Source organism: Furipterus horrens, unplaced genomic scaffold, assembly GCF_987537825.1.
Source record: "Furipterus horrens unplaced genomic scaffold, mFurHor1.1.pri manual_scaffold_8, whole genome shotgun sequence".
Taxonomy (NCBI): domain Eukaryota; kingdom Metazoa; phylum Chordata; class Mammalia; order Chiroptera; family Furipteridae; genus Furipterus; species Furipterus horrens.
The window spans coordinates 6,498,762-6,513,591 of NW_028327178.1; the positions used below are offsets into that span (position 1 = coordinate 6,498,762).

At 43.6% G+C, this 14,830-nt stretch overlaps 1 protein-coding gene across 1 annotated transcript in view; it reads right to left on the reverse strand.

The window, feature by feature from the left end:
• The window catches only part of CDH7 (cadherin 7), a 105,421-nt gene that overhangs the window by 68,193 nt on the left and 22,398 nt on the right, over positions 1–14,830 (reverse strand). Inside the window, exon 2 of the mRNA XM_090285072.1 lies at positions 58–352. Within this exon, the coding sequence (XP_090141198.1) occupies positions 58–352 (295 nt within the window). The remainder of the gene's footprint in view (positions 1–57; positions 353–14,830) is intronic.

Genomic DNA, 14,830 nt, shown 5'->3' on the forward strand with positions numbered 1-14,830 from the left:
TTTAAATACAAACCCCCTAAAATCAGACTCTGCAAAAGCAGCGTGTTCTCTACTTACCCACAGGAGACATTTCGGGAATCCCGGCAGTGTAGGGGCCGTCCAAGAATTTGGGTTCATTGTCGTTGATGTCCTGAATCTTGATGACGAACTCCGACTCGGGCTCCACGGGCTTGTTGGTGAGCCTGTCCAGCGCCTGGGCTCGGAGCGTGTAGTAGGCCTGCTCCTCGCGGTCCAGCCTCTTGGTGGCATGGATGTCCCCAGTGTTCTCATCAATAATGAAAATGGAACTCGCCCCTTCGCCTGACAAGATGTATTTGATGGAACCATCTCCTTTATCAACATCAGAGTGAAGCTGGTGAAAAATTCATGTGAGATGAGATTAACTTACAAGACAGCCAGCGATATGGAGATATGTAAAAATAAGTCTTACGTCGGGCAGCAGCACATAAAACTGTATTGTTCTTGGAAGGACAGGCTCGTCCTTACTGTGCACAGCGGACAGGCTATCAGAAGGTGTCATCTTGCACTGGTGAGCAAGACGATTTCCTTTCTGCCTGTAAACATTCTCACGTGCAACAATATTTTCTATCGCTCCCAAAGTTAGGAACTTGTGTTATATTTGACTGGGCTCTGTCCTCGCCAGTTAGACATTTTCCTTGAATCAAGCAGACGTTCAGTAAACATGCATAATGGGTTGATTTAGTCTTATTCCAAGCAAAGGGGACTGGCTATCGAACACTTGTGAATGTAGACATATCTACTCTGGTGTTTAATAGGCTTAGAAATCACTGCATGCTTTAAGGCTGCCCGGCCCTCCCACCCCACTCTCCTTTTCCTGATTAACAATTATGGATATATGTCCGTCGCTAAATTGGTCTCCAGATCCTGTTCTGAAAAAAATGACACTGCTCTCTGAAGTCGGAATTTTAAATCAATATGGGCCTGAGACTTCAACTCAAACCTTTCTGGAAATACCAAGAACTGCATTCGATTTGCATGATTAACCCCGGCGTCGGCAGCCGGGGCAGCGCGCCTGATTTGCATTTCCTATCTAGAACTGTCCCTTCTGGGTGTCAGAACATTATGTTGAACAGAGAAACATTAGGAAACTCAGACCTAATTACACATTTTCCTGAACTCCATAACCTGAGAAATCCGGGACTCAATCTGTCATTCTAACCACCTCTCGGTCCCCAGACCCACCGCCATTCTGGACAGCGAGTCATAGGAACGCCAAAGCCCGACGTACCAAATAACAAGGATTTTTTTTTTTTTTTCATTGTCCTGCAGACCTCCGCTCCATTCTTTAAAAGACAACGTGCTCAAATTAGGAAGTATGGGACATGACAGTGGGAGGCGCGTGGTGGCGAGTTTTCCCCTGGAAGGCTGCTGAGGAGAGCGCTGTTTTGCGCCACAGATTTCTGTTAAGCTCTCCTTCCCCTCCCTGCACAACTGCTGTGTTTTCACTCTGCTTCGGGATATTTAGATACCCGACTGATCCCTTTTTCTGTAGTTTTTTTTTTTTTTTAAGTCAGGACACACAATCAAAACCCAGTATTTGTGTTCTAGTTGGGGCAGAGAAGAACTCACAAGTTATGCCTGTTTCACTTGCAAATACCCTTGTAACCATCTTGTGATTCATCTAAACAACAACAAAATCTTGGTTCATTAATTGCTAGACAAAATTCACCTGTGCTGCCTGGGTTCCTAATCCTTTTCCAAATATCTGTGACACCACCGTCAATATTTACATAATTATTCATTATTATTACAAGTGAGCACAAACAGTGAGAAGTGCAGACTCCTTATCTGAGTCCAACTCACAGGGGAAGGAAAGGGCAGGGGAGGCAACACAATCATTATGTGAATCCTATACGTCACCCTGTCAGCACCGTGTGTATAACAAAGAAATATCAAATTGTGCTGGACTCTTCCTAGTCTACACAGGCCACGAATACAAAGCACACTTCACAGGCACCCTAAAACATAATGTTTCACAATTCATTACGGCTCCTGCTTGATTGGAGACCCACTCATTATCTGTTATATCAACCCTTTCTTTTACTTTTCTCTGAATAATAATCCTAATTTGGAATCTTAAAATCTTTCACTTGGCCTGTTATAAAACTGTCCCATTGTTCTCCTTCAATAACTCACACCTTTGGGCTATCATGCTTGTCTGAAGATATCTCCCTAAAATATACATTAAATTATATCACACCCACATCAAACACATTTAATTGCTTCCCATGATCAATGGCTTTAACACCAATTTTAAGCACGGGGATCCATGTGGCTGTACACTATTGCCCTGACCTCTCGTTTCTAGCTCCAAAGTCAATGTGGGTTCACCCACTCCTGAACATAGCTAGCCCTCTACCCTTTTCAAAATTTATCTCCTATCCTTCACCTGCCTGCCTACCAGTGATGGCCAAGTTCCCTTGTCCTGAGGCCTTGACAGTCCCCCCACTTCCTTGCAAGGCATGTTGTTTGTATTTCTACAACAGAATGCATCTAATTCTGCTTTATATTGAAAATCTGCCTTCACTGTTTCCATATCGAATCCCTTCTTTAACTTATAAACTCCTTGAAAGCTGGATTCTTTTTATCATCATAGTCCACTTTCTCAATAAGCAATTTGTTGTATTAAACTTAGCAAATGTATAATCCCACTGTGTAAAAGTAGCCACGCTTGTTTTATTTCGATTTCTATTCTTTTAAGTTTTAACAGCATTAGGCAAAAAGAAAACAAACTAAACAAGCAAACAAACAAAAAAGCACACCCTGTGTCTCTGGCTTCTTCTCCCTACTCCTCAGAATTGCCCATATGGAGGACAGACACGTGTTCTGTCTGCCTGAGGTAACACTTAGCATGTTGTATGTACATGCCTGTGTTCCCGGAGACAGAGCCCTGTGAGGGTAGAAATGATCTCTCTCTCTCTCTCTCTCTCTCTCTCTCTCTCTCTCTCTCACACACACACACACACACACACACTCCAGCAGGGTTTATAGACCCTTGGATGCTCCTAGATGACAGAATCAACATGTTCTTGATTAATTTTTATCCACCACTTACTTATTTTTTATTTATATTATAAAGACCAAAATTACAAACAGATCAATGCACTGCAGTTCTGACAATTCTCTTCCAGGTATTTAATCAGCAAGGGCCTAATACTAACTAATGAGCTGCCTGGTCTAGTACTTGCATCTGCTTAAAGAAAAGTCTGAAAATGGTGACTACTTTTCAATTTACAAAAGACGAAGGCAAACAAATCAATTAAACATATTGATCAAGTTTTCTTCCTTCTAGGAACATCTTAAACTCTGCTTGTTACCATCTTACTGATGACCTGGTCTTTACGCTCTGACTCTTAGTCACCTCGTCTGTAAAACGGAGATAAAAATATCTCCACCTGCACCTAAAATTCTGTGGTAACTACAGGATACGATGCAGTAGACTGTGACTAAGAAGGGTAAATGACCACAACATCAGAATTGGACGTTTTAATGATTTTATCTTTGAACACACTACTTTTCATGTCATAAAAAAGAACAAATCTAGACATGAGATGAAACTCTTGGAAAAAAAATCATGTTAATCATGGAAACTTGGATACCAAAAAGTAAAACTAAACAAACACAAACAAATGAACAAAAAAAGCTCTCTGATAATCCTCACTAACCTACACATGATGAGGATAGAAAGTTATAGTCTTACATTCAATTTATCATTGTAATAAACATTTGAATAAGGAAAATGAAAAATTCATTATTATATAAATAAAAGTCTACACTGTTACTACATTCGTATTCAAAAATAATGATAGCTGAGTAAAACATACGCATATTCTCCTTTGAAGAGGATGGTAATACATCGGTGAATGATTTTTACTGAATATTAGCAAAAGATTTCTAAGAGGAATTTCCTGTCATGGGTTTACTTACCATAGAATCCTAATTTTTTTTTTTTAAGTTTAAAACTATATTGAAGATTGTTAGAACTCATGCAATTTACTTTTACTAAACTTTTCCAAAGTTAAAATAATAAGCACAGAGGGTTAGTTTAAACAATAATTGGCAGAAGTAAAATCACTTGAATATACACGTTACTTGCAAGTTTTCTTTTCTCATTATGCTTCTTAATAGACATGTTTTACATGCTACTACACACCACATAATTACCAAGCTGTTGAAAAAAAATTCCACATGTAAACACGGACAGGAGCCATTTTTTTCGTTTGAAGTGTTCCTAGTTCATAATTATTATTGTAATCCAGGGTAATGGGACACAGTTTACTTGTAAGTCTCCTTGATGAAGATGCGTGGGTTAAGAAGTACAGCTATTAATTATCACACAGAGAGTAATACAGGAAAAAAAATCCAATTCAGGAAGTGCTTAGGTGCTTTTTAACCAACAGCTACTCAGATTGTGTTTATTCCCAAAGTTCACACTCACTCCGTGGCGATAAACCTCCCTCCGGGGGTCTTAGTTCACACAGTAGTGCCCGAGTGCTACCGCGGTTAGGTCAACGCAAAGGCACGAGCGGTATGACCACTGAGTCTCCACTCTGCTTCTTACTGAGCTGCGCTTTTCGCTCTTAAATCCCACTCAATCCGCCTGTGACAGATCAGCATCTGCAAATACACACTTGACCTCGATGGTGACATGAGGATAAAAGGAAGTCATGCATTTGGAAGGCTTTTGTAAAATGTAATTTTCTACCCATATGTATAAGTTGCGTGTAGTGATGCAACAGAATTAGCTGCACTCCTTACGGGGGAATAATCTGGCTTTGGTTTGGAAAGGTCCTACATTTGTGCCTGGGGCGTGGTTATTCCCATTCAGAGGCATGTCTTTTTCACCAGTGAACCGGTGATAACCACTCAGAAAAGCAGCCCCAGCTCCACACAAGGCTCATCCCATCCCCATCCCAGCAGCTGTCCCCACGTCACATTCAAAACGTTCAAGCAACCTAATAATCAGGCCTGGGTCAGATTTTCACCCAACGGAACTCCTCCTAGACTCATGTCACCATGAGCAAGTCACATCTCCTCCAAGGATCCTGTGTAGCACCTGACCCACTTAGTTCTCATGTCCAAGTGGGGAGCCAGAGGCCGTCAGAAGGGAACCCCCTGGAGCCTGTGAGCTTTTTTCTCGGGAGCATAACTTCCGATCTCGCCTTTTAAGTGGAGGTTGAGCATAAACGCGTGTCACAGGAGGGCAGAGTAGTGCTACTCAAGGTGTGGTCCAAGGTTGGGGTCCAGCCCTAGGGATCCAGTGAGTCTTAACATTGAGAGAAGGGGGTCAGTGACGTTCATGATCCTCATAGGGAATAACTGAATGTTGGCTGAACCCAAAATAATGATAATAAACAGGAATTGGATGTTTTATCTAAGTAATTCACTTGAAATGTACTTACAAAGTTACTAGGAAGTCACAACAGAGTATGTCCTGTGTTTTAAACCTAAATAAGCTTGCTCTTAGCCCCAATTAGCTAAGTGCCGGGTGGGCAGATAAAACCCAGCATGACCACCCCTGCGAATGCTTCCTGGCAGGCCCCAGTCTGAGCCTGTTCCTCTCTCCTACGTCAGGTCAATGGAGGAGGCTCGCAGGCGCAGAGGCACTAGCGGACGGCACAGGACACCCTTGGGGCTTAGAAAGGTGTTTTGTCCACGGCACTTTAGAAAAGGAACTCAGGTCAATGTTGCCGAGGGCAGTAGCATCATGGGTCTTCAAACTATACCTTGAAGGCCTCTGCACTGCACGGCCTTGCCTTATGCATTCAAACACAGAAACCTTAATAGTTAAAAAGATCATCACCAAACCCTTACTCTATGAAAAGTTAAAGGGACTTATTTGGGAAAAAGAAGATCAAAACTATGAACCTTAAAACGACAACAAATTCACAACTATCAACAACTGAATCTAAAAAACAAAAACAAGCTAAGCAAACAAGCAGAACAAGAACAGAATCATAGATACGGAGATCATTTGGGAAGTTATCAGTGGAGAGGGGGAAGGGGGAAGGAAAGGGGCGGGGTGCCAGGATCAAGAAGCATAATTGGTAGGAACAAAACAGACAGGGGGACGTTAAGAACAGTACAGGAAAGGGTGAAGCCGAAGAACTTACATGCACAACCCATGGACGTGAACTAAAGGGGAAGGGATTGCTGGTGGGAAAGGGGGTACCTGGAGAAGGGGAGCAAAGGGAAACATTTGGGACAGATGTAACAGCATCATCCACAAAACATACTTTAAAAATTCTGGAGTCTACATTTGGGTGAGAAACTTCAACACTTGGCAAATTGTAACATTGACAAAGAGAGCCATTTTCCCAAAGGTCATACTTTTTTCTGGGCCATCCCACCTCCAGTGACTAGCTGATGGGAGGCTTTTAAGCTCCCTCCTCCTCCCCTAATTCAGGACCACTCTGAAGAGCTTTCCTAGCTCCATAGCTCCCCAAAGGTAGGTCAAGGTCAAGGTTCCCACTGCATTGCAGCTCCACTCCTCCCCTGGGCCAACCTCACTTCCCTCTGTCCCTCCGTCCCTCCCTGTCCATTGTTGACTCCAAGAGCACACCCCAGTAAGTCCCCTGCAGTGATCACCTGTCTCAGCCTGTCTCTTGTGCATGTGACCTGCAACACGCGCAGGCAACTCACTCAGTAAGGAATGAGTAGCAGAGTGTGGCCCTCTCGTACAGCTCAGGACAATGAAGGGCACATTTATATCACTGGGCGAGAGATATGACCTTGTACAGGTAAAGCAGCAGCAGCTGAGGAAGAAGAGTCAGGTGGCAAACTGGATAATAGACATAACCCTGGACAGCAGGCCGCTGGTGTCCTTCCGTCTGCACCTGATAAACGCTGTGTTTTCCATGCTCACAAACACTCTGTCTGGAAACCACCCTGGGACTGAGCCAGCCACAAGAGTGAAGAGGAATCACTGCGATATTGTTCATTGTGGAAGAGAGTGAAGCAAAACGGCCTTCACTCAGCCCAGCAGCCAAGTCTGTGTGCGTTTCTCCCCACACGAACCCCCTGGCCCCACCTTCCCAGAGTGAGTCTCTCCCCTTCACTCACATGGTGAGGCCCAGATCTACTGCCGAACATGTCAAACAAAGTCTGCGACCCTGAGCCCAGGCTTTTTTTTATTTTGAAAAGCTCTCCCAGTCATACTGTCACCCACCTGGTGTGAGAACCGCTGGCCCAGAGGCAGAAGGAAGACGAGAGGAGCCCAGGGAAAGGCCCGCCCCTTTGCCGGGTAACCTCATTTGGAAGGACAGAGAAGAAAAAGGTTTAATAACTTGGTGGAAAGAGAAAAGAGGCAGGCCTGCAGAGCTCCGGCAGAAATTTGCTGAAAAGTTACACATTTTAAAAGCATCCCTCAAAAACATGCCTGGCCTAAAATCAGTAACACAGAAGTTTCCTAAATGGAGGTGTTGCCGCAGTTCCCAAGACAGAACTGTCCAGGGAAAATGGGAGTGTCTCATCTATGGAGCAGATGGAAGAAAGGAGATCATGCTCAGCCTCAGGTCACCTGGGAAGAAGCTAGGACTTGTTTTCTTCTTTAAAGCAAAAAATCCCCCTTGGAAACCAATGAGGACAAGCCAGGCCCCATGGAGTCTTCCGGGCACCCACAGCACCCACAAGTGACTCCAACATTCGGCCTCGCTACCTACCCCTGTCGATCTTGATTGCAGTATCTCATGTCCTAAGGAGAAGAGTTTCCATAAACAAAGGAAATAAAATTAGTAAAGCTACAGAAGGAAAAAGAGAGGACATGAGTGAAGGGGAAGGGACCGGCACCCATGGAGCAAAGTCAACCGCCTGTCACAGAAGGGGAGCCCTCCTCCAGGACCTCTCCTCACACCCCTGGGCCAGACAGCGCTGGGGTTGCTGGGAGAGACTGGCCTGGGTTGTGCCTGCGTTTACAGGCTGGTCTGCGACCCTCAGGAGGAACCCCCGGCATCCTCTCGGGAGAGGTGGCTGCCTCGCAGCCCTAAGGAACAGGCAAGGACGAGTGACACCCTGGCTTAAGGCCGATGTTCTTGCAAAATCTGGTTTGGCTTTTAAGTGAATGAAATCCTGTCCAATTTTTAAAATGCAGTAAGTTCTCTGAGTATGTTCTGAACAGCCACGTTTACTTCATGGTGTGACTTTGCGCCTTCTTCTCAAATGAGGATGGAATACTCACCCTCTGCTCTCCATCCGTCCCCAAACTGACACTCAAGGCAAATAAAACGAGCTTTCTGGCAGCACAATCAGAATCGCTAACGGGAGTCGGGGTGATACTGACACCCGTTCACAGCTGTACAAAGCGTCACGACAAAGGACAAGAATCAGGGTACACGAGGCTGGTACTGCAGGGGCTGCTCTAGTGTTGAACCACCCGAGGCCATTGCCACCTTCTCAGGACACTAGTTTGTTCATCTACAAAACGGATCGAACGAGGGAGTCATCCTGACAACTTGCTATGTGTATCCTCTAAATAAACATGGGTGAACTGACAGCAGCCATCCACGGTCCTCATGTACCCTGGCCATTCCGGGCGCTGCACAAGAAACGGGAGCTGAGTGTCAGGTGGACGACAGGTAAAGGATAATGCAGGAGATGAAACAGCTTTATAGAAGCACCTGCTGGCGCTGTGTAGTGAGGTCACCTTGCTGAAGTCAGGGCTGTTGCAGAATATGTTCAGGTGATGGTGTCCTCAGAAAATCCTATAGATTGATTTTATAACATTCTTTTCTATAATTTCAAAATGTCTGTTTTGTAATGGTTTATGGGGAAAAAACCTAAGACATTGTTTCAGGGCCCTCGCAAGTGGGTATCTGTCTTCCCTATGTATAGCTGTAGTGCTTTCGGTTAAATGATTCAACAGAAGTAGTTAGCTTTGATTCAGAAATGTATGTCAAGAATACACACAAAGTACCTTTCAAGGGCCCATCAAGATAATGTGCTACCTAAACACAATGTCAGTGCAAGTGCACTTATTTAAAAGGAGATATTATTCATAGGACTGACTTATAATGTATATTTTTCACAAATTCAATTAGTACCATTCACAAATACACACACCAAGAAGGCGCATCTGCTTTCTCTTTCCCTGAGATTTTCAATGTTATATGTTTTCTCTGTATTTCATCCCGACACATTATAGATACCTGGCTAAGATGTATTAGTCTATTGCAATTATTCTATTACCCCAAACTCCTTGCAGCAATAGTGGGATGATGATAATTTCCAGGCCCAAGCCTGCTCCCCGGGGATATTAATGCACAGAAACATTCCTGGAGGGCATCCCTTTGAGTAGATGCTTTCTACGCTGCTTCTGTTGACTAAAACTTCCCTGACTGTGAACCAATAAAAATACAAAATAAGTAGAATGCCAACTAAATCTCCCTTATTTTACATCACTTGCAGTTTCAATTAAAAAAAAAACAAAAAAACCCATAACAAAATAGCAGTGTGTTGTCACATGTCAAATATCAAACAGTCGGTAGTCACTGTGACTTAGCCATCCTGCACCGCAACACTGTGTGAAATGAGCCACTTCCATCAGAATGAAGCAATGACAAAATGTTCCTGTAGGCCTGATCCGAGCTAACTCAGATCCCACCACTCCTGCTAAAAAAACATAGCTTCTCTATTCCTTTCTGTAACCAAATACTCCTTGGCTGTACATCTGCAACCCCAATTTTATCTGCCCCCCCAATTTTATCTGCCCCGCTTTACCTATAGATTTATAGCTCTCATAGTCAAATAGCTAATCATGCGACCTAATATTTATTTGGTGTAAGTATGTGCCAGACACTGTGGTAAAAGAGAGTAATTCTCCTAACAGAATTCTGTGGTAGACCTGCTGGCCCAATTTTATACACTACGCAATAATGCTTTAAGGGGATTACATACCTTGAACAACCTTACACAATAATATCACAGACTTGGACCATGCTTTCACCCACAACGAAGCCTGTATTTCATCCATTCTTATCCATACCATGCCACCCCCAGCCATGCCTTCACATAACAGAGGCATGGCCCTAGAAGACCTTCAGATCCTTGCATTCCCCCATATAAAAAGAAAATCCAGCCTTAGGGAGAACATGAGTTTATGGCCACTGATATTTTTCAGTTTTTGCCTTCCCTTGACCCTCATCGCCAACATTCATCCGTTACCACTGCTCCACCTCGATAGCCTGACAAAATTTTGTCTCCACGTCACCCGTTATGGCCCTGAAGCTGGCTTTCATTATTTCTCACATAGGTTAGCAGCATAGCAATCACACCTGACAAATCATGCGGACTCTTAACTGGTTTCCCTTCCTTCAGCATCACGGATCCATAGTATTATGTGAGGGTCATATGATCTTATCAAAACACAATAATTTTCCCTGGCTGGGTGACTCAGTTGCTTGGAGCATCTTCCTGTAGAGCAAACGGTTGCGGGTTCACTCTGTGGTCAGGGCGTGTTCGGGAGGCAACCAATCAATGTTTCTTTCTCCCTTCCTCTCACTCTAAAATCAGCATATCCTCCAGGGAGGCTAAACACATACACACACACACGCACACACATGCACACATGCACGCACAATGATTTTATTGCTCTCCAGCTCATGACCACGGAAGTGGTAAGGTGGCTCTCTACCACTTTCCATGTTAAAAAGCAATGTATCCTTCAATGTCTTCAATCGTATGAGCTCATGTGCCCCATAATTAGTCACTACCATGAAAAAAAAAGAAACCCAACCCAGGTATTATAATTTGAAGATGTCTTTCATTGTACCAGGTATCCTAATTTATGAGGGTAAAAAAAAATTTTTTTTCAAATGCTTCTTATAATGGACAGGAAGTGCTGTTTTTGTGGTATCTCTAATTTCCTTCTAATTCTCCCATATTCTTGTTCTACCTCCCTTCTCTGCCATGGAAGGCAACCGACTTTGCAAAGCAAGAAGGCATTGCCTAAGGCTTTTTACAATCAAATCCATCAGATTTCACCACCAAAATTATCCCTATTTGGCATTTGTCAAACATGAAAATCAAGAAAGCCAACTAAAAGTGAAAAGAGCACACGAAACATTGATTATTATATGTCGCTCAAAGAACCTTGAGAACACGTCCGATAAATGACAGCCTTTCGTTTAATATTGCTACATCATGGGGTTTCTCGTTCTTATTTCCTTTGAAAAACCTAGCCTCCGCGGCCATCGCTCTGAGTGACAGAATGCTTTGGCGATAAGTGCAGTGGGATGAGATGCTGGAGGCAGTTTACAGCACCACCATTAACAAAACAGCCAATTCTGGGAGCTCCACTCTCCAGACCGGGCCGCAGTAATACTGTTATCTGGGCTTGTGGTGCAGTGGAAAGTGTGTTTGTTTTGTAACGGGAAGTAAAGAGGTATGTTCCCTGAAATCTCTCGTATGTCACCCACGGAGAAGATACGTCTCGTAGGCTGTGAGGAGCGTGGAGTCATGCACCCCTTCCTCACCAGCACTAAGTTATAAAAGGTGATCACGGAATCCCCAGCACAGACAAACCAGAGAGAGGAGCCAGAAGCTGGATGTCCTACGGAGGAAGCAGAAAGGCGTGTCTCAGAGACAGGGTAGCCAGGGCCCGAGCATGGGTGCGGATTTGTGCCGGGGAGTGCTGGGCAGCCCTCCCCAAGGCCTTACTGAAGGCTCAGGATGATTTTTGTTAAATGCTGCGGCATGTTCGGCGTAACTGGATTTTTTAATGGAAATTAGTAAAGAGCTGAGTTTTGAGGCAGACCTGGCAGAATAACTGTGTGTGGGTGAGGGCTGCTGGGACCTGCGTAATGATGGACATAGGAAGAGTGTTTGTCGGTGGTCTGCTTGCTGCTCTAAAAGACACAGAGCTATGAGGCTTGTAGTGCAACTCTGTAACCTTGGGAGAAAATCACAAAGCTGAGAAGCAGACTATTCTAGAACGCAGTACTATTTAGATGCGTCTTACCTTAGGAAGAAGGTACACATGTTGTCCATGCACATTATCTTTTTAAAGACAAGGTGAGAAAATGAAAACATAACATAACACACAGGCCTAGGGTGGTAACTGGCTGCCTTTTCACCTATAAGCTTCTCTGAGGGCATGATGATGAATTTTTTCCGAGGTTTAGGGCTTTTGATTTACATGGACACTCGACAAACATTGACCTACTTCTGAGCCCTAGAGGACACATGAGTTCACTCCTCTGGAATACAGACACCAGGAAACCCTCTCTTGCTCCTCTCTTCTTTTACTCTTGCAAATTATCAAAGGTGCCCTCCATAAGTTTTGCCTCTAGAGCAAAGACTGTCCACAGGGTTCTCTGGCACCCTGGAGTGGGGCTGGGACCTCTAAGAGCCTGATTTTTAATTCATAGAATGTCAGCCTCAGGCCCTCTTAAGAAAAACATCTAACACGCCACCATAAGATGAACAGTTAATGGCATTTTCAAAACCCAATATCCAAGTGCATATAAACAGATCAGCCTACTAAACAGAGAAAGGTTATTTAGTCAAATGTCATTTAATTAAAAGCTAGAGATATCAGTTGAAAATAAAGGTCAAAGAGGAACAGATGAAGGATTAGGAGCATTGGAGAATACTGTACATACACCAATTAGGGCAGATGGAATCCAAACTAGTCGAGTTGTATTTGTTTCCCCAATAAATCTGTCATGTTCTAAACTAATTATAAGCGTTGGGACAGAATTTGTTGGAGAGAATCCCAGAGTGAACATCCAATTTTTATATATTATGTCATTTAACACGGCCTCTAACAATACTATTAGAGTGTCTGGCATCAGTCTAAACAGACAGTGACTAACAGTGGAAAGGGCCAATGGTCTGTGATGGGAGCCTGGGGGCCAAGGCTTGGCTCTGTTGCTTATTAGCTACATATACCACTTCTCTGAGCTTTAATGTCCCCAGGCATAGAAAGTAACCAGCGATAATCATGGTTCTCCCAACCTCAAAGTGTTCTTGTAAGACTCAACTGCGCTCATGTAGAAAACATGGCTTACAGAGTACGAAATAAAGAGCAGTTTTAATTATGTTAGTGCAGAAAGGACAGTGCCTCAGAGCAAAATATTTTAGTACTTTGCATGGGTGTGCAAAAAGCTGACTGATTAGATGCATAACACTTTACTACACAAAAATACACATACCAATATACACATATGTATGTGTGTATATAATACATGCACACACATATACACTCATCGATATTTCATATCTCAAATAGAAATGATAAGCATAGAGACTTAAAGATAGAAGTGTCCCTAAGTTTTAGACTAGATCCTTCTGTAACATTTCACAAATGTGTAAGATAGCTGCCTCATAAGCAAGAACATTAATGAAATCTTTAAACATTCTTTCATTGTTTCTGAAAACCCCTTTGTAAATAAATAGATCTCTCTCTGGTCAAAGTGTCTACATTATGTACATATACAGTGACTCATAGTATGTACTTGAGGATTTAGCGGGTGTATTTTGAACTAATCAATTACCTTCCATAACTAGTCCCTAACAATGGCTTTTCCACAAAGATCACTAAGATTATTTAATGCAATGTTTTCAAGGTATTTCCAACTATCTGGGCAAACATAAGAAGAGAATAAAGAGGGACAAACTATAAAAATCAGTATACTGTACAGTCCCTGTCTTTGCCTTTCCCTCTCCCTCCCCACAGAACAAACCTAGGAGTCAACTCTTCTTCACTGAATCATCCAATCCTGCATACTTCACCATCACCCAGGTTCAAAAAGTTCTTTTTCTCCCCTACCTCCTATTTCTAGGGATCTTGGTGTTTCGCTAACAGACGTTTTTACGTGGACATCCCTCCGGCAACTTCCAATTCCACATTACCAAATCACAGCTTAATCTAATATCGCCTGTCTTGAGCCAGAGACACCCAATTCATCATCGATGTGCAACACTCATTGTATTGATGCTCAGTTGTGTACCTCACTTCTTCTGCTGATGCTCAATGTACACCAGTAAGACACGCAGCCCCTCTTCTCTTCTCCGGGGTACATGCCCAACATTCCCAATGTGACATCTCACTGTTAAAAATCTCATAACTAGTTCACTATCCAAATAACTTACCCCGTTCTTTTTATTCTCATTGCCACCACCACCCCGCAGTCCTTAGCCCCCGTCACCTGAAATACTGAACCATCCCTGAATTGACCTCCTGCCTCCAGCCTGGCTGCATCCAATTTCAAACCCTTTAACACTAGCAAGGTTGACCTTTCTTAAGTGCAAACAGCTCAAAACCATACCCCAAATGTACAAAAACGTGAACCACACAACAAAACGATTCATGAGCAAGTGTACCGAACTTTCAGAATGTGGCTGCTCTGTCATGGCCAGCTGTGCCTTCCTCCTCCCGTTCTCCAGACACCTCAGTCAGGCAGGGACCCTAAATAAAGTGCGTCTCCCCACATCGCCATGCCCTTCCCTTGCATTAACCACTCCCGTGGGCCAAGGGTATGTATCTCTCTCCTTTGTCCCATTTATTCAGGGGCTGCTTTCTCATGCTTCCAGGCTCAGCTGAAATATTACCTCCACTTCAAAGACTCACCTCTTCTCCAGTCTCATTTTTGGACTCCTTACTAATCTTCCGCTGCATGTTTGAAAAACCCACCATCAGACAACACTGAGATTGCTTGCATGTTTCCTCATTATATTGCGACCTACACAAAGAACAAGACTCGTCGTTGTCGTCGTCGTCGGCAGCCGTCCGTCTCGAGAGATGATGGTGTAGCTTCTTAAGAGTCTATCTGCACCGCCGAGAATGGCTGTGCAGTCCGACTCGGGAGTGACA